The sequence below is a fragment of the Prinia subflava genome, chromosome 3 (genome assembly GCF_021018805.1).
Source record: "Prinia subflava isolate CZ2003 ecotype Zambia chromosome 3, Cam_Psub_1.2, whole genome shotgun sequence".
Lineage (NCBI taxonomy): Eukaryota > Metazoa > Chordata > Aves > Passeriformes > Cisticolidae > Prinia > Prinia subflava.
In genome coordinates, this window is record NC_086249.1 from 44,984,059 (window position 1) to 45,007,672 (window position 23,614).

At 40.0% G+C, this 23,614-nt stretch overlaps 2 protein-coding genes across 2 annotated transcripts in view; one reads left to right on the forward strand and one right to left on the reverse strand.

Moving 5' to 3' along the window:
• The window catches only part of RB1 (RB transcriptional corepressor 1), a 70,125-nt gene that overhangs the window by 20,732 nt on the left and 25,779 nt on the right, over nt 1–23,614 (reverse strand). Inside the window, exons 14-17 of the mRNA XM_063392098.1 lie at nt 23,525–23,581; nt 23,404–23,435; nt 23,249–23,325; nt 22,821–23,023 (exon numbers count right to left, since the gene is read on the reverse strand). Coding sequence (XP_063248168.1) covers nt 22,821–23,023; nt 23,249–23,325; nt 23,404–23,435; nt 23,525–23,581 — 369 coding nt within the window. The remainder of the gene's footprint in view (nt 1–22,820; nt 23,024–23,248; nt 23,326–23,403; nt 23,436–23,524; nt 23,582–23,614) is intronic.
• On the forward strand, nt 7,207–9,481 carry LPAR6 (lysophosphatidic acid receptor 6). The gene has a single exon (XM_063392096.1). The coding sequence runs from the start codon at nt 7,207–7,209 to the stop codon at nt 8,227–8,229; it is 1,023 nt and encodes a 340-aa protein (XP_063248166.1). The 3' UTR covers nt 8,230–9,481.

The following is a 23,614-nucleotide window of genomic DNA, read 5'->3' on the forward strand; positions in this document are numbered from 1 at the left end:
CACAGATGGAGCACCCTTCTTTTGGAGGACACCCTTACAGCAAAGGATAAGACTCCCTCCTAACAAGAGCACTTGCTCAGGGCATGAGATGTGGATTCCAAACTCTCCTCTCCTGCCAGGGTCAAACTAATGTCTCTCAGAAAAACAGCTTGCCACTTCCAGGAAGGTCATTAACAGAGATTCAATGAAAATGGATAATTTATGTTTTGCATTTGAGAGCATCACTCCATTTCTCCAAGACTGCAGCAGAAAAAAAATTAATTATGACATGAGAAGCATGACCTTTGTCCATCCTCCAAAGTTTTGATATTTCCTTTCTTATGTTCTAGGTATTAGCTGATTGCCATATTGAAAAAGGAACTGCTAAATGTGGTCACCAGTGTAATAAAATGGTTCATAAAGTACCAAATTAGCTCCATAAAACTTCAGGATATGGACTGGAAGCAGAGTTGTAAGGGAAGTCAGCTGAAGTATTTGTAATTGCTGTTTACCAGTACTAATGATTTGCTAAATAATCACTTAAGTGATCTTATCATGCAGAATTTAAAGAGGTTATTTGCTGACTTACACATTTAGAAAGTAATAGTTCTTCACATTAATCAAGCCCAAGTTCTGCTTTTTGGCAGCAGTTTTCCCCTGACAAGCATTTTCATGTCAGTATTTATTTAAACTAATTAGCTTACCAGCTTGAATAACTCTTATGAAACTTTTCTCACCCCCTTAACTTCTCATGTTCTGGTTTTATGAAGGAAACCAAATTAATATCATGGGGGTTTGGGTTTTTTAAACAATATGAACTCACATAAATCCTATTGAACAACTATGGCAATTTTTTTCAGTAACTTCATAATGTTATAAAGCAGTATAGGAATGTGACTGTGGGCTTTGTGCTGCCTCTGACAAGTAGAGGTTAAAATCCTCTGTATATAAAGTCAGAGGCCTCCATTAGGCCAAAACTGAAAGAGGTTGTAAACACTGGATGCAGTATTTGCAAGTAATTTGGCAGGAAAATAAAACATATCCTCAAGAACCAGTGCAGTAACACCAGTAATCCTGACACAGAACCAGACTACTTTAATCCCACCCAGAGAACATATGTTGGGCAAAAACTTACCGTAAAGATACAAAAAATAGTAAGCAATTGCTTTAGACCTACACAAATTACATATGTTCTTCTACAAGTTCTGTTACCCTGACCATTTCACTCCCTATGTTTGCAGGAGTTTCAAAAATAATTCATGAGGCTTCTTCTTTCCTATAATTTCCAATATTTGCTTACTATAACAAGTGATTTTTTAATTTATTGTAGGTTTTCTTAAAACAGTCATGTTTTGCACTTGAAAAGTATTTTGAGTAGAAAAATTTAGCCATGGAACATCTGGTAAACTTCTGCCAACTCAAACTTTGAATTTTTAATCCTAGGACTTAGAAAGTATAAGAATGAGTAGAGCCAGAACTTGCCACAATGTTTGGGAAAGGATTTAACTTATTTCCTGCATCTAGAGCAGACAGAAATTTCAAGTATTGATGCTATTTCAATCACGCTTGCAGAGTAACTGAATAAACACTTCTTTTAAGTTTAAAAAAATGCAAATGAGAGTTTACTCGGGTATTTTGTTCTAGTTAAGGCATTTCTCTTCCTACCTGACATTTTAGAGATTCCTTTCATTCTATACACTAGCCACTGAAAATCATGTTGTTAAGATTGTTCATAGGCTTTTTTCCATTTTTCTTCCCTCTGAAGAACACCAACATCCACTTTTGAAGCTTTTAATCTCTATGATCCTTTCCTTTGTTGTTTAGTCTGTCCCTTTTAAACCAATCAATCCACAGATTAAAGCTTGAAAAGATTTCATGTTATCTAACCTCTACTAGCCTACTATGAGACCAACTAGACTTATATCATCAATCCAAGTATTCTAGCAGCCTAAAAACTCATATAGAAGGAGAGAAATTGTTTTCTCCACCTACAAGCAGGAGAGGAGCAGTTGTGTCTCTTGTAAAGGAAACTGAATCAATTTCAAAGAGGAAAGAGAAGCATTTCAAACGCATAAGAAGGAAGAAGTCCAGAATAGTATTCTGAGCTTCCTTTTCCCTTTTTAAGCAATTACACAACCAACTTTTACTTGTAATTAGTATGTGTGAGTTCATATGCATTAAGCTAACAAGTTTCCTGACATGGAGGAGCCTTTAACCACCTCTACAACAGTTGCAAGGGGTTATGCTGGCTAGAGAGAAATACTCTGTTCATCCTAAGTTTTATAATGATCATTTGAAGACTTGCCTGCCACATAACACAGGAAAAAAAGGAAATGCTCAGTGCCATAACAGCTTCACTCTATCTCCATAGGTGGGGACCATCACTGCCTTTTAAGATTGCCATCTTCAGTCAGCCAGTCACTTCTCAGAAGCAGTCTTAGAGTGACTTTGGGGTGGCTGAGCAGGCAGCCCCAAAAGACAGCTGAGAAGGGATGCCCAGTCCTGCTTCCTATATACCTATTTTTCCAGAAACTTATGGAGGTGAAACAAATCAAGTCTCCTAACTGATCCTTTTGCTTGGCTGGAATCTAATCTAAAAATACAAATTTTTAATCTGTCTATATTTTTGTCACATTCAGTAGCCATTTTAATTATCTCAAGATGGTATTTAATAGAGGGTCCTCCATCCAAGGCTCCAAACTATATTTAGCAATCAAGACAGCCTCACATCTCAGTGTGGAAGTGAACAAGCTCTTATGTGGAGGGAAGCTTGAGGACCAAGTCATAGAAAACTTTGCCAGGATTGGAACAGAAAATCTGTGGCACAGCCAAAAAGATTTCTCGGCTCTCAGCCCTGTTTTTCAACCATAATAAAGTCCTTGCAGTACATACAAAGAGAAACTTGCAGTACATTTCAAAGAGAAACTCCAGTAAACAGACAAATACCCATGAAATCCCATCAAAATAACTAGATAAACAACAATACTTAGGTCAAAGAAAATATTGTCCTGCCAGGGTTTGTCTTCCCTGCACCAGACAGCCCCAGTTCTTCTGCATAAGACTGCTTAACCCAAGTGAGAACAAATGCCTGCACCATTTAGAGGCACAGGTGTGCCTCTAAAAGCAGTGACAGCAGTTACTGAATAATGGTCTTACACATAGCACTTGGTGCACCTGACAACCCTCATTTAACAGTGCATACTCTGGCCTTGGATACACTGTAAGAATTTGCTATAATGCTATTAATGTTGAAGTTGGTTTTTTCCTCTAAAGAGCTTTCAGTACTAGCATCAGCACAGACTGAATGCAGTACATTAGACAAATTCAAATGCATTTCACCTTTGAGCACAACTTTGGTTTAATTCCAGCTCTGAAGGTGAGGGTACCACCAGAGGAACATACAATACTGGTCAGCATAACCCCAAAAGCTTGGAAAGCCTTCAAATACTTGTTTTATTTCAGTGAAATGTTTTTAGCCACTCGACTTGGACTTCTGAATTTAAAAGATCCTACCCCCTAAGTCCTAAATGACAACAAGTAATGAACTCTGAGATGTGTTGGGGAGGAAGGAACAGTATCCTACAGCCACTCTCCTAGCACACTGCTCAGGTTATAAGCACTTTTCCATCTGAACCTCTGTCGTGGAGCAGGTTTGCCATGCAAATCCAGAATCGCTCAAATAGGTATCTAAAGTCAGAGAAGCAGAGTTATGTGGTAACTGCCTGAAGCAATGCAAAAACTTGCTCAGTGCTGAAGTGGGAGATGATTTCAAGATTCTCATCAGCTCCTGGCTTTAAGCAGCCCATTCTTACTCTGCCTTTGGTGCCTTTTCAAGAGCCACAGGAAGCCTGTTGATGGAAATGCAGGCTTTGCTCGTTTAGCACTAGCAACAGGTCCTAACTCATTCCCATCTCCGATGCAGAGAGGCAGACAGACTCACACGTGCATTTCCCTCCAGCAACAGCGTTGTTTCCTTGGGAGACAAAAAATCCCTCGGTGCACAAGGCCCGCCCTGCAGCTGCTTCCTCCTGCCTACCCCCTCCTTCACATCCTAAAGGAAAATGGCCTGTGGTGAAGGAGTATAAGCAAGGCCATTACCATGTCAATTCTTCCTCCACAGCTATTAAACTTCTTAAAATTTAAGGTGTTGGGGGCTACTACAGTCTTTTCTGAACCTGTTGGCACAAAGCCCAACATCTTAAAACACGATCCAACAAAAGGAGAGCACGAAAAGAGGCTTCCCCCCCGCTCATGCTGGAGCCTGGCCAGCAGGGAGGCCACTCCTGACTCCCAAGGTTCTTCAACAGGTTCTTCAGCTTGGACAAGCTCACACAAATTAAAACACTGCTTGGTAACAATCACCTACATCTAAATTAAGAATCTGTGTATACAATTCGCCTCAGCCGTTCACACTTTTACACTAAAATTACTCGGGCAGCCTGCTCAGTTGTAACTCTCCTTGCTGAAACAAGAAGGAACAGAAAAACCTGTCAATTCAGGGGTTTCACATTTTCATCTGCAGGTGGAAAAACCCCGCAGCTGAATGCTGTTTCTGGACAGATACAAATATCACTCAGGACGTCAATTTGTGCAAAGTGCATGTACTGTACTGCACCAGAAGGGTTCGGGAGCAAGAGAGTCCTAATGACAACACAACCATACACATAAAGCCCTAAAATATGGCTCTGAGTAGTATCCACACTTCTAACAGGAGCAACAAGAGCCACAGGAGCTCTGACAGAAACAGCAAAGGCTGAGGATGCACCTTCACCACTGCTTTAAAGCACATTTAAATGGTAAAATGGACCAGACATCCCACCCTGCTTCTGTGCACCCACACCTTTGTCCAAACGCCAAATCAAGTTGTAATCAGTGAGACACACACTCACTGCCATTAGTTTCTCTCTCTAAACATGAATTATTGCTTGAGGCTTTGACCTGTGACACCGAATTTCTGTACTGCAGGGATTTTCATTCCAGTAACTGAGCCTGCCCCACGGAGTTTTCCTGTGCAAACAAAGTTGGAGCAGTAAAACTGAGAGCAGAGTTCCTGTGACCTGATGCAGAATATTTGCAGGAAAATCCTTCTTTTACCATGCAAAGTTACCAGGAACAGAAACTGTTCAAAACAGACACTAAACAAAATTTAGTGTGTGATGACTGCTTTTGTGAGAAAAGCCAGGAAAACCTTTATGCTAAGGTACATGTTAAGTTGGACACAAGAGACTGCCAAGCTCACATTTTCATTTCCTGAAATCAACTGACTTAGAAATCCAAGATGCACTATGCTTTACATTTAAGCATGAATTTCAACAGCCAAAAAGGTTTCTTGTGGTTATAGCTTATTGAAGTTAAACTGCTTGATTTCACCTCAAAATCAAGGTGAAAATGTTTCAGAAAAGACTATAAAGAAAACTTGAAATAAAACAGGCAAGACCTACTTTTGCATGTTTCTGAATTGCGTCTGACATACCCTACGTTAAGAAACTGTGCCAAAATCCTGTGAAGCACTCGCCTCCACAGCAGACTAGAAAGGTTTTGCCCAGAGCCTTGCTTAGGTGCAACTGATTAAAATACAGCTCAAAAGAACCATGCCACCCAGCCAGATATGAAGGGATTTGTTATTCTAAGACTTAGAAATAGACTGGGGTTGATGCCAGAAGTGAGTCTATCCAAGTTATTATTTAATAAATGAGTCTGTCTAAACCAAGATTTATCTCATATTTGCCCCTTAAGGCAGCAAGAGCTGCTTTTTTAATATTTACTGAACAATGTAATTAGTTACAACATGTTTTTGTTTCAATTATCAATGACTAATGGGAGTATTTTGTGCATATGTGGTAACTGTCCCCCTTGAAATTACCAGAACCAATTGCACAGTACACTATATGCATTTTGTTGTAATAATTCTGTGCTTACATATTCAAGAAAATGCTTTCTGCATCACAGCATTTCAAAAAACACAGAAGTAATTTTTTTTTAAAGAACCACCTTTCTGATTAGAAATAAAGCTTGGAGTGTGCCTTCTAATATGGAACAAGTTTAAAAAGTCTCTCCTCCCACTTGCAACACATTTCAGTCCTGTGACTATCCAAAAGCAATCCTCTCTTTCTCTGTAATTATTTGGTGCAATTATTTAATTATCTATCTATGTTATTTTTGTCCCTCTTGAGGTTTGTACTGGTGTATTGGGGGAATTTAGACAGAACTACTCAGCTGATTAATGCGTTCTCTATTACAAGCAAAGCTATTAACAAAAGGCACAGTGTTAGTTCAATCCTATATAAAATCCCACAATTACTACTATCTCCAAAGAAAAACAGGAACTTAAGGGCACGAGAGTTATTTAGGCACTGCAAAGTCTCGTCATAACTGAAGATAAAGGTTTCCAGGCCCCAGCAACACTGACAAAGGACCTCTCGGGGAGCACGGAAAGAGTTAAAAAGGAGCTGCAGCGCTCTACGAGCTCCGTCTGCAAGGTACAGCAGAGACAGGGGAAGGCAAACAAACCAAAATGAAACCATTCTTCCGCGCCCGGCCTCTTCTTCCTGTGATGTCACGCTACAAATCGCCCGGGCGCTCTGCTCTGCGCTCCAGAAGGAGCTGGGCTGGCAAGAGCTGCCGAGGGCTGCGGGCTGCAGGAACAAACACGCTCTGGAATTCGGCTTCTGCCCTGGCAAGCAGCTCCCTCTGCTTCTGCCTCCCGCCCCATGGGGCCAGCCAGCGAGCCGACAAACGCGTTGTACGGAAAGGAGGGAGAGGGGGAAATGCCGGTGCCGACCCTTCGCAGCGCCCAGGAAATCGGTTCCTAAGGCACACGCTCCCGGTAAACTCGGAAGGACAAGGCTTCGCCGTCGGTCTGCGGCCAAGAGTAAGGCAGAAAGTCCCACAATGGCTTCATTGAATCGAGGTGGGAAATGTAACTAAGCAAGCTTTGGGGTGACCTCATCGGCCAGAAATGATGCATTTTCTGACTTTTGCAGACTGGCTATGTGATTACAGATAGCACCCGGCAGAGAAGAGAGATTTCCTGGTGATTTCTGCTGGACATGTACTCCCCTGCCACAGAGCTCACCTTCCTTCCCTGAAGCTCCACAGCACAACAAACTTGCCAAAGCACACCGTTCAAATACATCTGACCTGCAGTCCTTCTGGAATTTCAAAAAAGTTGCAATAAAGATACCAGAGAAAACGCCTAATCACGGGAATTGTTAACATACCATTATAATGGTAAGCTCTAATTGTTCCACTGAGGACTCCTTTAAATATACTTTGTATGGGTGTATCTTTAGCATGGTGTTTGTTCTCGGCCTCATAGCGAACTGTGTAGCAATCTACATTTTCACTTGTACTTTAAAAGTGCGAAACGAGACTACAACTTACATGCTTAATTTGGCCATATCAGATCTGCTTTTCGTGTTTACGTTACCCTTCAGGATTTATTACTTTGTAACCAGAAACTGGCCATTTGGAGACATTCTCTGCAAGATTTCCGTCACCCTCTTTTACACAAACATGTACGGGAGCATTTTGTTCCTGACTTGCATCAGCGTGGATCGCTTTTTAGCTATAGTGCACCCCTTCCGCTCCAAGACCCTCCGCACCAAAAGGAACGCAAAGATCGTGTGTGCTGCGGTATGGATCACCGTGCTAGCAGGCAGCACACCCGCAAGCTTCTTCCAGTCCACAAACCGCCGCAACAACACCGAGCAAAGGACCTGCTTTGAAAACTTTTCAGAGGACACGTGGAAAACCTACCTATCCCGGATTGTTATCTTCATTGAAACCGTCGGGTTTTTTATCCCGCTCATCCTGAACGTGACCTGCTCCACCATGGTCCTACGGACGTTGAATAAACCGCTTACGTTAAGCCGGAATAAAGTAAGCAAGAAAAAGGTACTGAAAATGATATTTGTTCATTTGGTGATATTCTGCTTCTGCTTTGTGCCTTACAACGTCACCTTAATACTTTACTCCCTTATGAGAACACAGACCTGGGTCAATTGCTCGGTGGTGACGGCAGTCAGGACTATGTACCCCATCACTCTGTGCATCGCTGTTTCAAACTGCTGTTTTGACCCCATAGTCTATTACTTCACATCAGATACCATTCAAAATTCCATAAAAAAGAACCGGTCCACCAGGCCACGGGATGTCAGATTCTCTGAAAGGCCAGTTTCAGAAAGCTTCATTCAACACAGCCTTCAGACCATAAAAATGAAAATATTTGACAGTGACTCTACAATATAAACTATATTAAAAGACTATTGGGACTAAACTGGAATTAGAAGCCTGCACATTTCTCCAGCTGTGGACATATATTCTTATGTGTAAAGGTGCTTCCTTCACATCTGAAAAGTTTATTACAAGGCTGTAAAAGCATTAAGCATAATAACACACAGAAAAAGTATTTAAAAAATCTATGTCAAAGGTCTGTTCTGAGAGATTGTATGTCAGAATGAACTTTTGGGTTTAGAGGCTAATCAAAGTCCAAAGACTGCTTGTCAAGTCAAACACAGTAGATTGTTTTTCCTTCCTGAAGTTAAAACAGTTGCTCAATTCAATAATGGTATCAGTTTCTGAGTTACTGAGGAGGGGGGTGAAGCTACCTGCAGGAAAATTGCCCCATACAGTCATTTCAGCTACTGCGTCTTCTCCAGTTTCCTCCTGTCTCTCTTACTCCTCCCCCTTTCCCTGCACCTTCCTTCTTAGGGACCATTATCTTCACAGGAGGCTTCAATCAGAGGGTTACAAGAACTTTGTTTCTCCCAGGTTTATCTGATAAAAATACATGCTCTCTCCACAAGCCTGGCCCCCATAAAGCAATTAAGTCTCCTGGTAGTTCAGAGCACTTGGAAATGTCTCAGACAAACTGGTTTTTCTTCTCACCTCTCTCTCAGAACCCTGTGTGTTTAAAACAAAATAACTTGTGATGACTGAAGTTAATGCTTTAGGTACAGTACCACTCTATTAAAGTCTTGTGAGGAGTTCTTAAACTCAGTATGACTTTTGAAAAAAATAACATCCTCTGAGTAAGTTTATTTGATCTCAAAGTACAGTTTCTTAGAAAAACAAGACCTTTTCTGACTAGAAATAAACATGTGCATCAAGTCGATTATTTCTTCCAGGAAACTATTTAGTGTCCCATAAAGAAATTCAAGATGCATTCATTTTGGAGTGCAACTTCCTCTCAATTTTTGCACCCTAGAAATAATTTTAACATGAGCATTTAAAACTTCAAATGCTACTTTCTTTCAAACTTTAAAAAGTATAAAAATAAAGTACTTGGGTCTACTGGCAGAATTAATCAAGACGCTTTGAAAAGTCAGTACCGTGTAAAAGGAGGAATCTACATATATTACTGTTACAAACAGGAATACATAGATGAAACTGCTTTAAAACATCCTGTTATATATGTTTCCCAGCTACTAGAACACTGTGTACATTTTCCTCAGAATTAATTTAATATCACTGTAAAATAAAATAAAATTTAGAAAGTAAAATAAGTGTTGTATTTTCCTTCCCAAAAACAATGGAGTCAAGAATAAGTCCTGAGTCTAAATAATTTTGCACTTAAGATTTAGGACAGTCAACTGCAACACACACACAGTACTGAGACATTTTTTATACCAGGGCTGTATACAGAGTAGTGAATCAATGTTGGGAAAAATGCATATTGAGCCATCAAACTATATGATATGTTGTTATCTGGATGAATTTATTTCCCTACGCAAAGCTTCTGTTTAATTATTATAAATCAACCATACATTGCCTCCTACTACTGGGAAACAGAGTTACTCAGTGACTGCTAGGAACTAGCGTTGAATGAATTTTAAATTTAACAGCATTTTCAATCTTTATCCACATAATTTATGAAAGGAAAATTCAAATAGTATGGGCTTAAGCTACAAAGAGAGCAGACATAAATGTTTTCATAACATCTGAAATAAGCAATTATCTTTGTTGGGAATCCTAAACTCTTCTGATTCCTATCCAGCTTCAAAAAAATGTACAATATCTTAGGCATGAGTAGAAATTCTGTTTTCCATATGCCACTGACAAATCTGAAGTCCAAAAACCAGACACCCTTCTCTAAAGTCATAATGCCTCTCTCTAAGGGGTGCATTTAATATTACCCTCCCTCCAAGAAACCTGAGACAAAAGTCCCTAATGTCACTGTTGGGCTCTGTTTCCAGGGTACTACAACCCTGAGCTTACTCAACTGAGTGACACCTTGTGCAGCAACACCCCTCTGCCTTACAGCAGTGAGCACCCAGAGCCTCACCCTGGCAGACAGAACCTACTTCTTCTGAGATTACAAAACTGCAGGGGAAAAATAAAAACCCATCACTGACTTAAATGCAGAACAAGCAGACAAAGCCACAAATATATGTGCTCCCCTTTTCGGTGTCAAGTAGCCTGGAGAATCACAGCAGTAGCGCTCTCTACTTTGCACCCACTCTCCAGGGCAGCAGCTTCTATTTTTCAGAAGAGCACAGTACAATTGCTTTCTCATCAGTTTATAGCTCAGTGTCCAGAAGCCATTTGAGGAAACTTTCTATTTTTTATTATTAAACATTTTCACTCTTCCACAGAGGAAAATAAAAACAAAAAACCAAAAAACCCACAACAAATACCCTAATGAAAAAACCCAACATGGTCAAAAAGCATAATCTGTAATATTGAGGATCAGACCATTACTTGAAAAATCCCTGATCTGACTGATTCAGAAGCGGGGGAGTAAAACTGTACCTCCCACAACAAGCTGATCTAGAGACAGGGTACCAGCCATTCAGGACTGGATGAGGTTTGCTCTGCCTTTTCTGGTTCTGCAACAAGATTATCCTGGAGAGCTGTGAATGGAGCAATGCTTTTGTGGGTACATTCCTCCACAGATGCACTCTCCCTCTTTGCTCTTGACTTTGATATCAACTCTTCTTCTCTCTGGTTAAGGTCTTATGACAAAATTTAAATGTAAAATCTAGATGAAAAGTTACATTCCTAAGTCATGCCAAGACATTTCAAATAAAAAAAGGCTTACATTGTCAGAGCTCCTGAGGATTTGAATGTATTGCAACCAGTACTACCTAAAAGTGCATTATTTTTAATCATATACCTACCCAGGGAGAGCTAGGAGTTCAGTTTTAGGATTAAAACTTTAAAAATTGTTCTTTGTAGTGTGGTTTCTTCATCTACAAGAGTGCAGAAAATGCACACTTCCAATAAAAGTAAAAGCAGGGTAAATTTAATTGATTCCAGGCATGTTTTTGGTCTAAATCAAGGCAGATAGATATTGATAACATGTTAATTGACCAGCAGTTTTAAAAAACAAGAAAAAATTATTATAAACACCTCAGATTTACCTGAACATATCATTACTTTAAAAGACATACGGTTTTATACTTTTGGTATTCAGCTTGAAGTTTCAATTTGTGGCATTTTGCAAGAATGCCAGGATTTTTTTTTTCACTTCAGTAAACAGGTCTTTTACATTGAAAGAAATACCAATACCTAGTCAAATATGTCTTTATATTTTTTCATCTAAAAGTGTAAAAATATCCTTATAGAAATTAACTTCAGGCAGGTAAGAATTCCTTAACTGAAATCAACCTCCAAGCTTTTGTTTCTTGAGGAAGTAACCTCAGTCACAGAAAAGCAAAAATTGAAAAAGAGCTCTTGAGACCAGGTAGGAGATAAGAATGGCTGTATTGATTAGACCCCAAACATGCAGCTAATCTACAATCCTGATTCCAATGGCAGACAAGGCTGGGCGCCTGGGGAACAAGATAACAGAAGGAGAAGCACACAAGACTTTCTCAAGTGCTGTCCCACTTCATCAGTCACATCTCAGGACTTTCTGGGTCACACGGATTTGTGTGTTCAGCAAAATTTTTTCTTCTGTGAGCTTGTTCTGTCTTCCTGCAACGTGCGTGAAGTTTTTAACATTCACAGCAGTAAAACATTCACACTGTGTGTGCAGAGGGGGATCAAAACCAAGAAACCCAAACATCCTGTTGTTTCAAATCCACTAGTTTCATTAGTGCCCCTCTCATTTCTTTGGAAAGAGGCAGGGAGCACTAGACTGTCATTCAATCTTTCTATATCACTCCTGATCAGACAGTCTTCCACCATCTCTTGCAAATGAAAAAGTGATTTTCCCTTCTCATTTCAAGCAGCATCATAACCAAAGATGAGATTTCTAGAATTACACAAAGAACTCAGCTAAAATTAGAGAACCCAGTGAGGTTCACTTTGAGACTGGTAGTTTTGAAAATCCCACCTGAGCACAGTATTCTCTAGCCTTATTTATTCTTTCAAGTTACTTTCTAAGAGTTTTATCAATGAAAAGCAATTTGTTCATATTTTTCCAGCAGGAAATGTAATATTACAAGGTTCTTGAATCTAGGCAGACCTGTGAATCCTGACAAGCTCCCTTTTTTGCTAGACAATTATCATTTACTCCTCAGGGTTTCAGGCATTTGAGCACCACTGACAAAATGAAAGAGGATACATTTCAAAAGCTAAGGCAAAATGTGAATCAGAATGATTCTAGAAGACAGAAATGCCTGGGCTGCATTTGTTATCCAATTACCAGAATACTGTAAACATTGTATAAACACAACTATCACTGCATTAGCAGATTTACAGAACATACTCAACAGGGCTCATTTAAGATGAACCAAATCCTGAAAGCCATGCTTGCACAGTCTAACACTTCTGCAAGAAGCTGGATGGAGAAGTTTTGGTTTGACAATTCTGGTTTGATAATGAAGCCTTTCATACTTATCACGTCATCCCCCATCCAGTTCCCGTCATACAGCTGCTTATAAAGCAAGCTAGCTCTTCCTGTAAGAAAACTGAACTTACCACGAAATTTAAACAAACAAAAAGAACCCTTCACACATTTTCTGGTCTTTTATAAAACCTACCACATTTAGTTAGAAAACTAAAAATTCCAGAGAATTTAGATTTTAAATGATTCTTTTTTTCTACTTAAGAAGCAGTCTACCCATTTTAGTTCTATCAGAACTAAAAGCTGTCCAGCAGTAAGAAGGGGTAAATTTTCTACAGTTTGAATCTGAGAATCAAATTACAAGCAATGACAAAGGAGCCCCCCTAGAAAGAAGTTCTAACCCTTCTATGAAGAGATAGAATATTTTTGCACACACATAGCTTTAATATTTCCTCTAACGCTACCTTTTTTAAACAGTGCGTTCCTGCCTTAAAGAACAAAATTCTTAAATAACAATGCTAGCAACCAAAATTAATGCAACCATCTTGGCAATAATATTCAATTGATGTTACATGAAAACAACAGTGGCTAGGTTAACTCTGCTTTTCAGAAGAATTCTGCAAATACTGCTGCTTCATGAAAGGAAGTCAATTGGAAAAGTTTATTAAGTACATAGCAAAACATGGACAAAAATGAGAATACTGATGGTAAAGCAAGTACCAAGATATCTACCTTTTCAGCCTAACAAAAAATATGTTTCATTAATGAAATCAAATCTGAAAACTGCTGGCCTACCTAAGTTATTTCACACTTCTTACATGTGAAAGTTTACCACATATACTGCATGTTATTGTATTTCACACACTCCCCTGGGTAGTAAATGCAAAAAAAAAAAAAAAAAAAAAAAAAAAAAAAAAAAAAAAAAAAAAAAAAAATCAGTACCAACTGCTGTCCAGATAAGATCTGTGAGTTCCTCCCAGCTGCTGGAAGGTGCAACAGGCATGCAGAGAGCGTGCCAAGCATGGGCTCTGTGTGGGCAGGGTGACTCCCAAAGGGAAAGCACAGGGCACTGGCAGTCCAGGGACGTACCCGAGCCAAGTTCAGACCAGGCAGAGTCCAGCTGGGGGAGCCTCCAGCCTCTGCCCAGGGGCTCACAGAACACCAGGGATGCAGCTTCACAGGCTCCACACTCAGCTGCACCACGGGCACTTACCAGCCTGCACCTCCCTCACCCTGACAGGCACACCCAGTCCAAGGAAAAGCTTCCACCAGACCTAGAGGGATCACCTTTCTGGAGGATGGTGGGCACTATGACCGCTCAACAGCTGTGAACAGGGGCATCCACACCCCCACAAGAGCTTCTTATTACTGGAAAGTTACTGTAAGATAGTGATACAAACACATAACTGCAATACTGTATATTTATACAGTATAAAAGTAGGCACAAAAGCACTTATTTTGCCTACAAAAAAGGAAGTCAAACCCCATGCTTTTATGCATGCAATAACTTAAAGAAAGTACAGCAAGAAAAGAAACAAAAACGTCTTCCAATAATATATAATTTGACAGTTTGACAAGATACTAGTATCACCTTAAGAGCTTGAAAATTGAACACACAGCTGGGGAAAAAACCCCTAAACCTCCACATTAGGTTTGTTTGGTACCCACTTTGCTTCTTAACATAAGCTAATTTTATCTTCCATACAAAAGTTACCAAGAGAGCAAGTCAAACCACACAGCAATGAGGAAAGAGAGTAACAAAAGGTTGTGACAGTTACTCAGGACCTTGGCTCAGATGGAATAAGCCAGACCAAAACAAAAACAACCAACACCACAGCAACACCCCAAAATCCAAACCAAAACTCATTCTATTCATTTTACCAGTTTCACTACAGAGTTGGAGAACATTGTCCCATCCAAGGAAGGAGCAACAGGGATATAGTCACAGAACTTAACCCAAGCTTTATTTACTTTTGTATTTAAGGAGACAATCACATTCAACTTGCCGCAATTCAGCAAGATTTTACAAAACTGAAGAACTGCCAGGATACCTCCCTGAATTCTAATACATTTTTCCCTCATGGGCAACCTTTAAACATTCCTACAAAGTATTTACAATGCAGATATAGCAGTGTTGCAGGATGAAAAGCTGAAATCCAAACTACCTAGGAACATAGCAGGACTAAAATCAAATTCCTACAGCTGTGGTATGACTACTAAAACATTGAGCAGTATTTTAAAAATTTTTAAAAAATTTAAAACCCCATCAACTTGAAAAGCAAATACTCCTGGAAAACTATTCCACTATTCCTTGTTATTTATAATCAGGCAACCTTAGAGAAAAATAGACTAAAGTCTATCATGTTAATGCAGACTTATTTCTGTGACTAAATCTGTACTTGGTCCTAGTGTACAGACAAGAAAGATATCTTTATGATGCACCAACAGAGCTGGCAGCTCCACTGAGCACAGCCTATAAATCCCAGCTCCCTGTCACAGCTGTAAATCTATAACCAGAGAGATCCTGACACAGCCGGGGTACATGACCTCCATGTGGAAACACAACAGCAACTACAGGCAAGACACACAGCACAAGCAGCCACCTAAAGCAAACCTAGGCACAATTACACAACCACCTTTTGCTAATCTCCCTTTCATGCTTTAAGGAAGGGGGAAACATAGTTATGAAAAGCAGAATTAATTATATGATTTGCTCTTCTACCCTTAACAGACAAACACTACAGATCTAGCTTAGATTTGTCATTGAGACGGATGACAGTGGAAAGTGAATAATTTCATTGTAAAATACCTGCTTAAAATTAATAGATGAACTGCTTCCTGGAAGTACAGCTCTGTCTCAAGTACAGTGGATACCTAAATATCTAAGTTATAGAAGCAGGATTTATATCCCCCTAATTAGAGAAACTCTATACCTTAAAGCAGGAGATACAGTAAGAAAAAGCTTAAAATTCCTAATCAAGAATGGCATCTAAATGTCACAGAACGAAAACTCTGCATAGCTGCTGTGTCTTAGGTAATCCCTTTGGTCGTGTTTGTACTTGAAGCAACAGCATCTTAAGGGTTGGGCTGACTTGGTATACCTGCAACAGATAAATCTGTTAACACTGCTAACATAACCAAAATCCTCCAGAGTCCTAGCGAGTGCTTTGTACACTTTGTGAGTGCCTACCAAGAAGCGAACACACTGTCAACACAGACAAAAGCAGGAAACACAGGACCTCAGAGTTAAATGTTCTGGCTTCTACTCTGGTAGCCTGGAGGATTTGCTCAAATGGTAACACCCAAGCATGAATAACAGCTTGAGTCATCTTCACAATAAATAGGAGTGGCAGGGAAGATGTTCAAAGTGATGGGAGAGACAGTGAAGACTATAATTCACTATTCTTCCTGGTTTTTCAATTTGCCTTTAGCTGTTAAGGCAGACAAAAGTTTCAACTCTCAAAAAGCACAGCATGATTTTCATTAAAGGAAACTCTTCAGGAGTACTAGAAAGGCATGGAATACATATTCTTACATATTTTATTTAAGCATTTATTAAGGAGTGTGTGTATATATATAGCTAAAATAAAAAGCATATAAACATAAATATAGTCATATATTTTTATTATCCTATGTGATATTTTCACAAAAACCCAAAAGGAATCATCTCACAGACTCCAAAAAATGTGCCCTGTATGACAGAGGCAAAATCACTGAAAGTTTTCCAGCCACAGCTGTGACAACTGTCATAACCTTAAAAAAACTAAAAGCACATGCAGCAGAATTATATGAGCCTTTAGCACTATCACGCCCAGGAGCAGTGGTGGTCGTGACCCCTCTCATCCCACAACTGTGTGCTTCTGGAACACACTCATGATGCAAGCAGAAATATATTTAGTATGTACAGACAGAAAACCTCAAATATGTTCTTAGTTCCTTGTTGATGGTTAAAGCATATTCTTAACGTAACTTTGTCAAAAGGAGCGTGGTGAGCACATGACAAGTCATCCTTTGGTGACCCTTAGTCTGTTTTGTCCCCTGCAAGAAAAACCCTAGAAAATTCCATATTACAAATCATTGCCCATTGCAACCTCCAAGCTGAGACAAGATACCGGGTGCCTAAAATCCAGAAACCCACAAGACATGAGTGATGTCTGCATGAGCAGTCTGATGCCTGCAATTCCTGAGGTGCCTGTCTTAACACCAGTGAAGCTCCCTCAGTAGATTGCATCCTGCCAAGTGAGCACGCTCGCAGATGTTGTCATTCTGGACACGCTCATCGCTTTTTTTGTGCCTAAGGCTGTCCCCCATTCACAAATTAGGTATTCCTATATCTGAGGAAAGGCAAAATGTAGCAGGCATGAAAGGAGAGTGCCTGACATAGAGTAGCTTTCCCAGGAGAAGCCAGCTGCTGTGCAGAAAGGCGCACGAGTGCCGCAGGCCGGAGGGAAGGGAGCGCAGGAACGCGTGACTCACTGCCAGCCCTGGAGTCGCTCGTGGCTGAACCCACGGCTACAGCTGGGGCTGGCAACACAACGAGCCACAGCCTGTCCTGAGGCCTCAAGGGCAAGTGGCAAAGCACAGCTTGCACCCACATAACTACACATTCTCCACAGCTAATCCACACCAGCAGCTGAAAATAGCCTGAGCTGCATCATGCCCCAAATCTTGCCTAGGCACTGTCCAGAAGAGAGCTGACAAATGCCAGAACAGGCCAGGGAACATGTTACCAAGGAAACACCCCGATGACTGTGGGGAAATACTTAAGCCCAAACTATCATCCCTTTGAGACCAGTAGTACAAACTCAGCCCCAAATACCCAGCCCTTGCTGCCCGGCCTTACTTGGCTGCCTGTTGAAAAGACTTTAGATTCATTCTTTTAAAACACTAAACCACTTATCCAGTAACCTAATGTATCAAATGTTAACAGTGTGACCATTCCTACTTCTTCCTGATTTAAAAGGAATCACTTAAGATGTCAAAATCAAAGAGGATTTTAAACTACATGTAGACATCTACCTTCAGAGGAGCTGGAGGACTTCAGACACACCTAACAGAAATCCCTACTGAGAAGGATACAATCCACAAGAAAATATATTAACTCCCCTTTCTAGATGCTCCATTTCTCCTTACAAGGAGCACAGAAACCTCATTTGAAATTGCACATCCAATGAAAAAAGGCACTAAGCACTCGAGAACAATAACTCCACAATAACTGTGTCCTTGTACAAACAAAAACCAGGAGGCTGTATAGCTAAGCCTGTACTATTCCAAAGTACTAAGGAGCACTTGCTGACCTGTAACTGCTCATAGCTTTACCCTGCATTTGTCTAACACTTTTTATGCAAAATTTAAACATATTATTTAATATTTTTTTTCCTTAATGCATGATCAAAGTGGGTCTGCTGTTATTCAAGCTCAGCGAGTTCATTATATTAATGCAATAATATATTCTTTGGGAATACACGGTTTTGAGCACGAAGGCACTTCTGCTGCAGTGAGCTGCATAATTTAAAACCAACAGAAGTCTTTGGTGTGGGATGAGGTATTTAAGTACAAACACTGACTACACAGTTAGTTGACAAATACTTATTGAAAACATCGAGTTACGTTAAATCAACGCTGCGTGATAAAACAATACTGTAGATTTCATTGCAAATGTTGAATTGACAATAGAAACCACAGAAAAGAAGAAGCTAAAAAGAGAAACATTATGGAGCACAGTTTAGGCAATGCTACATGAAAGAAATTATAAATAAAGCACAGCGCACTTGTCTACTTCTACTCATATTTTAACCATTAAGAGGAGTAACTTCAGGAAGCCATCTTTATCTTGCATCAGCCATTAAAACTCCAAAACATACTACAACTCCAAATAACAATATTGGTGTTTCTCCCTCTTTAGAACAATAAAAACATTAATTAGGACAGCACCTATTAAAGAGTAATACAGTCAAAGAAGACTACAGTGTCAACAGCTGCAGTGCAATGCAATGCTTTGGTTTCACATCTGTTAGTTATTCACACAAAGACAAACGTGAAAACCACAGCTGAAGTTACCAGACCAAAGCAGGCTGTGAATGGGTTCCCTTTAGCCTGCCACAATGAACCTTCACATTGTGCTCTGAGCTGTTGCAGGTGTTGATGCAGCTGACCCTCATCCCTGTTAACAGCAAGAGCTACCACATAACCTTTTAAAACTCCAGCCCTAACAGCAATACCCCTTTGGAATACTCCTAGTGCTCACACGGATGAGCTAAGAAGTTAACAGACCGCTGTGGTCTGTAGAGCTAACCAGGAAAGTGTGGAGTGCTTCTGTCTCTAACTTGCTTTACCTTCAGACAAGGCTGAGGTTGCCTGCAACTCCAGTGCAGAAGAACAAGAACCTTTAGCTACCCCAACTCTGTGTGTGTGGAAGGGATCTGCAAGGAGCACACTCTCTAACCAGCAGCATGAGAAACACAGCACCCTGCTTGTACCTCCCCACTCAGAGCTTGTGAGCAGAAAGGAAGCCGAGAGGCAGGGAAGTACAGCTGGATTGCTTTTCAGGTGCAACAAAGATACTCCACAGGCACTGACTTCCTTGAATGGTACAACAAAACCAAAAACACCCCACAGGTACTTCACTCAAAATAGATTGAAAACTGACGAGATTTTGTGCTCTATTTGCTTGCCTGAAAACCTGTTCTTCCTTGTTTATTCCTAACAAACTGCAGCAAACACCAACAAGCCAAAGATAAGACATGGCATTTGGCAGGGCTCTCTCTAAGGGAAATTCAGATATTCTGGAATTTATTCACATAACCTTTATTTGAGATATTCAAAACAGTTACTTTTTTGGGTGGCCACAAGGGAGGTCAAATCGATAGAATGATGGAAAAGGCTGTGCATGAACTCCCAGGCTGGCAGGTAACAAGCTATCCCTTTCACAGGAAACAGATTTTACCTATGGAAGGGTTTAAATCATATTTCTATAAGTACGATTAAAATGAAGCAAAGGCTATTCAGCATCTTTGAGTCTAAAGTAATTTCAGTTCCCTTTAAAGTTACGAAATCAAAATAGTGCCCAAAATACTGTAAGTGAGCACAAATTCAAAGTAAAGAAAGAATATCGTACAGGGTATTTCTATTTTGCAAATAAAAATTATGCAGCATTATTAATATATTCTAAACTGATCACCACCTAATCTTCATCTGGAAGCATCATAACTCTACTGGTAAATATTTGGGTAGTTAAATGGGACTTCTCTCAGGGTTGGATAAGGATTTAAGAAAAAGGAAGTACTTTTCACATGACTTAGTTAGTATGTACTTACCCCTTTTTAAAATCAAGAATTATTGAGAAGAATCTTCAACTGGTTTCCACCCTTTATTTTGTCTAGCTATGGGGTTTTTTTTGTTAGAAGAAAGGATGACCTAGAAAAGTTTCATTTCCTTCCTAAAACACAGATGACTAAATCAGCTAGCTATGCAAAAGCAATAAACATATTCACAATGAGTAGCTAAGGAGTAATATATTATCTTCAGAAAACAGTAAAAACCAGAATCTTTTACATTCACTTGATGCAGCTTCCCAAGTCAGGTCAGATGCATTTGAGACTTTTTTTCTTTAAGAATTACACAAAGCATTTTTCCTCACGAAATCTCTGTGACAAGTAAAACTGCAATAAATTCAAGCTATTCTGTATTAGATTGCTCAATCCTTCTAAATCTCTCATTGAGATTTTTAAACTCATTGAGACTTTTTAAGCAGTCAGGAGAATGAGCAGAGACTGAAGCAGACAAGCCTTGTAATGAAACACCACCTGGAAGGGTGGAGGACACAAGAACTAAACAAAAATACATGGCAAGTAAGTGGGGAAGTCAAAGTTGCATTAAGCAAAGATTTGTAAAGAAATGCTTTTCAAAGTTTTATATTTTTATTTACTAAGCTAGATGTTTTGGGTTTTTTTTTTTGCATAAGCTTTACTCATTCCATTCTTTTCTTCATTTTAACACTTTTTTGGGGGGCAGGGAGGCAGGTGGGAAAAAACAATAAAAAATACCCCAAAAACCAAAACCACTCTTTAACCATAAGAGGACACTTGAACTTTCTCAAGATTCCATTTTTCTTGGACTGTTTACAATTAACCCAAAGAAACCAATCATGGTGGGACATTCTTTAGGAGTAAGAAGGCATCTGGCTTTTCTCTATTCCTTTATCAAGTGTTTGGAGGTTCAGAGGTATTTCCTGGTATGAACTACAGTTCTCTAATTGCCTGCCCATTTTTGAGGGAATTGTTAATTAAGCAGACACTTGCAAACCTTGTACACCATTGCATGGAGGAAATACCCAGATAAGGAACAGAATAATACAGTAAACCATTCTTTTGTTCACCAACTAAACCCTTCTGGGATACCTCAACAGCCTCCTCTGTCAGCCATGCATCTTCTCCTGTTTCTAATAAGTTAAACTTTTCAGGCAAAACCAGCCAATATTCAGATGTGAGGAAGGGGTAGGTTTTTCTGCACTAGAGGACTCATGGCTTTACACTTCTGTGTGGGGCTTCAGGTCCTTTGCTACACTGACCAGGAGACTCAGCAAGACATTTTGGCACAGATAATGCTTCACTCCTCCTCTCCTGAGCACTCTGCCATTTACAGCTCACAGCCCTTCCTCCTCTTCACAGCCAGAGGAGGCAATGGAGGCCAGCACAGAATCTCAGGGTGCCTGTCCTGGCTGCCACAGCTGCCCTCAGCTTTTAAGGGAAAGCTGCTGTGCCCTCTGGTGCCAAGCCTCCAGCAGTAGGAGACACTCACTGTCTGGAGCCTGGGGAGACCCAGAGCAGGTGATGTGCAGGTCAGTGAGGCAGCAGGGCCCCTGGATACATGTCATGCACATTTCTTTTCATCCCCTCCACTGGGCTCCACCCCACATCCTTCCCTGGCACTGGGTGACCTCTGCAGGCCCCTTCCAACTGAACTATTCCATGCTATTAACACTCAAATCAGCCACTCCAAAATGGTACCAAACATGTCCCTCTAGGAACTCATGAAGAGAGGGTCAAAACATTAAAATACATTTAAGCAGAGCACTCAATAAAATGGAACATTCCTGTGCTTGTTGATGACATTATCATTTGTTTCACAAAAGCCTGCAGCACCCATAATTTTTGAAAACACAACTCTCTGGATTTTCCAGTTTGAAAGTCCAGGTCTAAATCAGATGATCCTGCCTGCCTTGTGCGAGTTATTGAGTAGAAACTGTGGATATGGTGCACTGCTGACCAGTACACTGGCTTCAAGCTGCTTTGTAGAAGGCAGCAGGAGCCACTTCTTGCTTGTAAAGAGTCAAACCCAGGTGTCTGGCCCTCTTGCACTCTTTTGTACTCTTAAAGTTACAATTCCCAAACACCTTTTGCATGCTTCTAAGTTTCCTAAAATACTATCTGCCTCTTAAAATACCCCTTCCTCTCCAGAATTAAAAGATAGGAGATTGGTTCTAAAATGGTTGCTTTATGTGTCTCTGGTCAAAATTAGCAGCCTCTATAGTCTCCTCCTTTGTGGCACAAATAGCCTTTTTCTGGTTTATAAGTAACAAACAATGAAAAGAAACAAATGTTTGATTTACTGAAATACAACCCAACCTTCCAGAATTTTTTTAACAGGATCCAGAAATACCAAAGTGACTGAAATGCAAAGGACAATGCAAAACAGTATTTTAAGTACTATTAGCAAACATCAGATGCCCAGAACTGAGGCCCTATTGCCAAGTAGGAATAGCAACTGGATAAAAATTAACTTTCACATAAAAGCAAAGAATTTACTGCCGAGTTTGGTACCAAAACACAGTTAAGGGTATTACCCTCATGATTTGTGCCAGACTAGTAAAATGATGTGGGTTACAATCATGTAAATCAGCAGACCTATGGTGACTTCTTCCTCTAATATCCTTCCTCTTTCTAAAACCAGAAGACACACCAAAACTGATCCTGTTTTGCTCTTTTAATTTATTTTTCTAGAACCGAATGTCAGCAAGACCACAACTTCTTCTGTGGAGTTGGGTGTGACTTTTTTCCTAGGTACGCACATTATACAAGGGCAAATTCTACTTTAAAGTGTTACTCACAGATTGCCAAGCGAGAGACTCCATAATTCGATGTTCACAGTGTTCTAGATGCTTTATCATTTCCCGTGTTAGGCTGGGTTCTGCTCTAATAAAGCTTTCAATCACCTTGTAGAAGTCAAAAGCTTTTAAATCAAATACATTGAGAATCCATGGGAAAGACAAGTCTGTTTCAGTGCTGGTACTGTCACTTTGTGAAGCATTTCCTGAAGGGAAAACAGACTAAAATTATCACAGGTTCCACATTCTTCCACTTTTGATCTTTTTTCCTTTTTCTGTTTATTGAGTCATTGTTAGCTCAGACATTTCAGCGAGTTGCTTTTTGTGTTTTGGGTGGTTTTTCTGCTATTTACTCTATTTTATATATTAGAATAGATGGTAATGATTACCAATAAGTAACAATGCTATTAAGGACTTCAGATTTAACTTACTGCCATATGTAGCCATGACAACCTCAACAGCACATGCCAGAAGAGATGTGTGGAAGATGTTATCGTTCAGAAGTTTGCTGAAGAGAAAGTAAGTTATTAGTACTCGTACCAAGACTTAAAACAGCAGACTTCAATAACAAGGTAGGGGCAAGTACCTGAAATTCTGCACTGACAGGCGCTCTTCCTCCTGAAATAAATAAATCAGGCCAAACTTGTGAATATTCTTAGTATTTCTAGAGGTACTGCCAGTACTAAGATAGCAGCACCAAAACTTACCGACTTCAGCATGGACTCCATTACTCTGTAATAGAGACGCACTCCAAGCTTGTACCTCTGTTAGAAAGAGAAATTCAGGAATCTTACAAG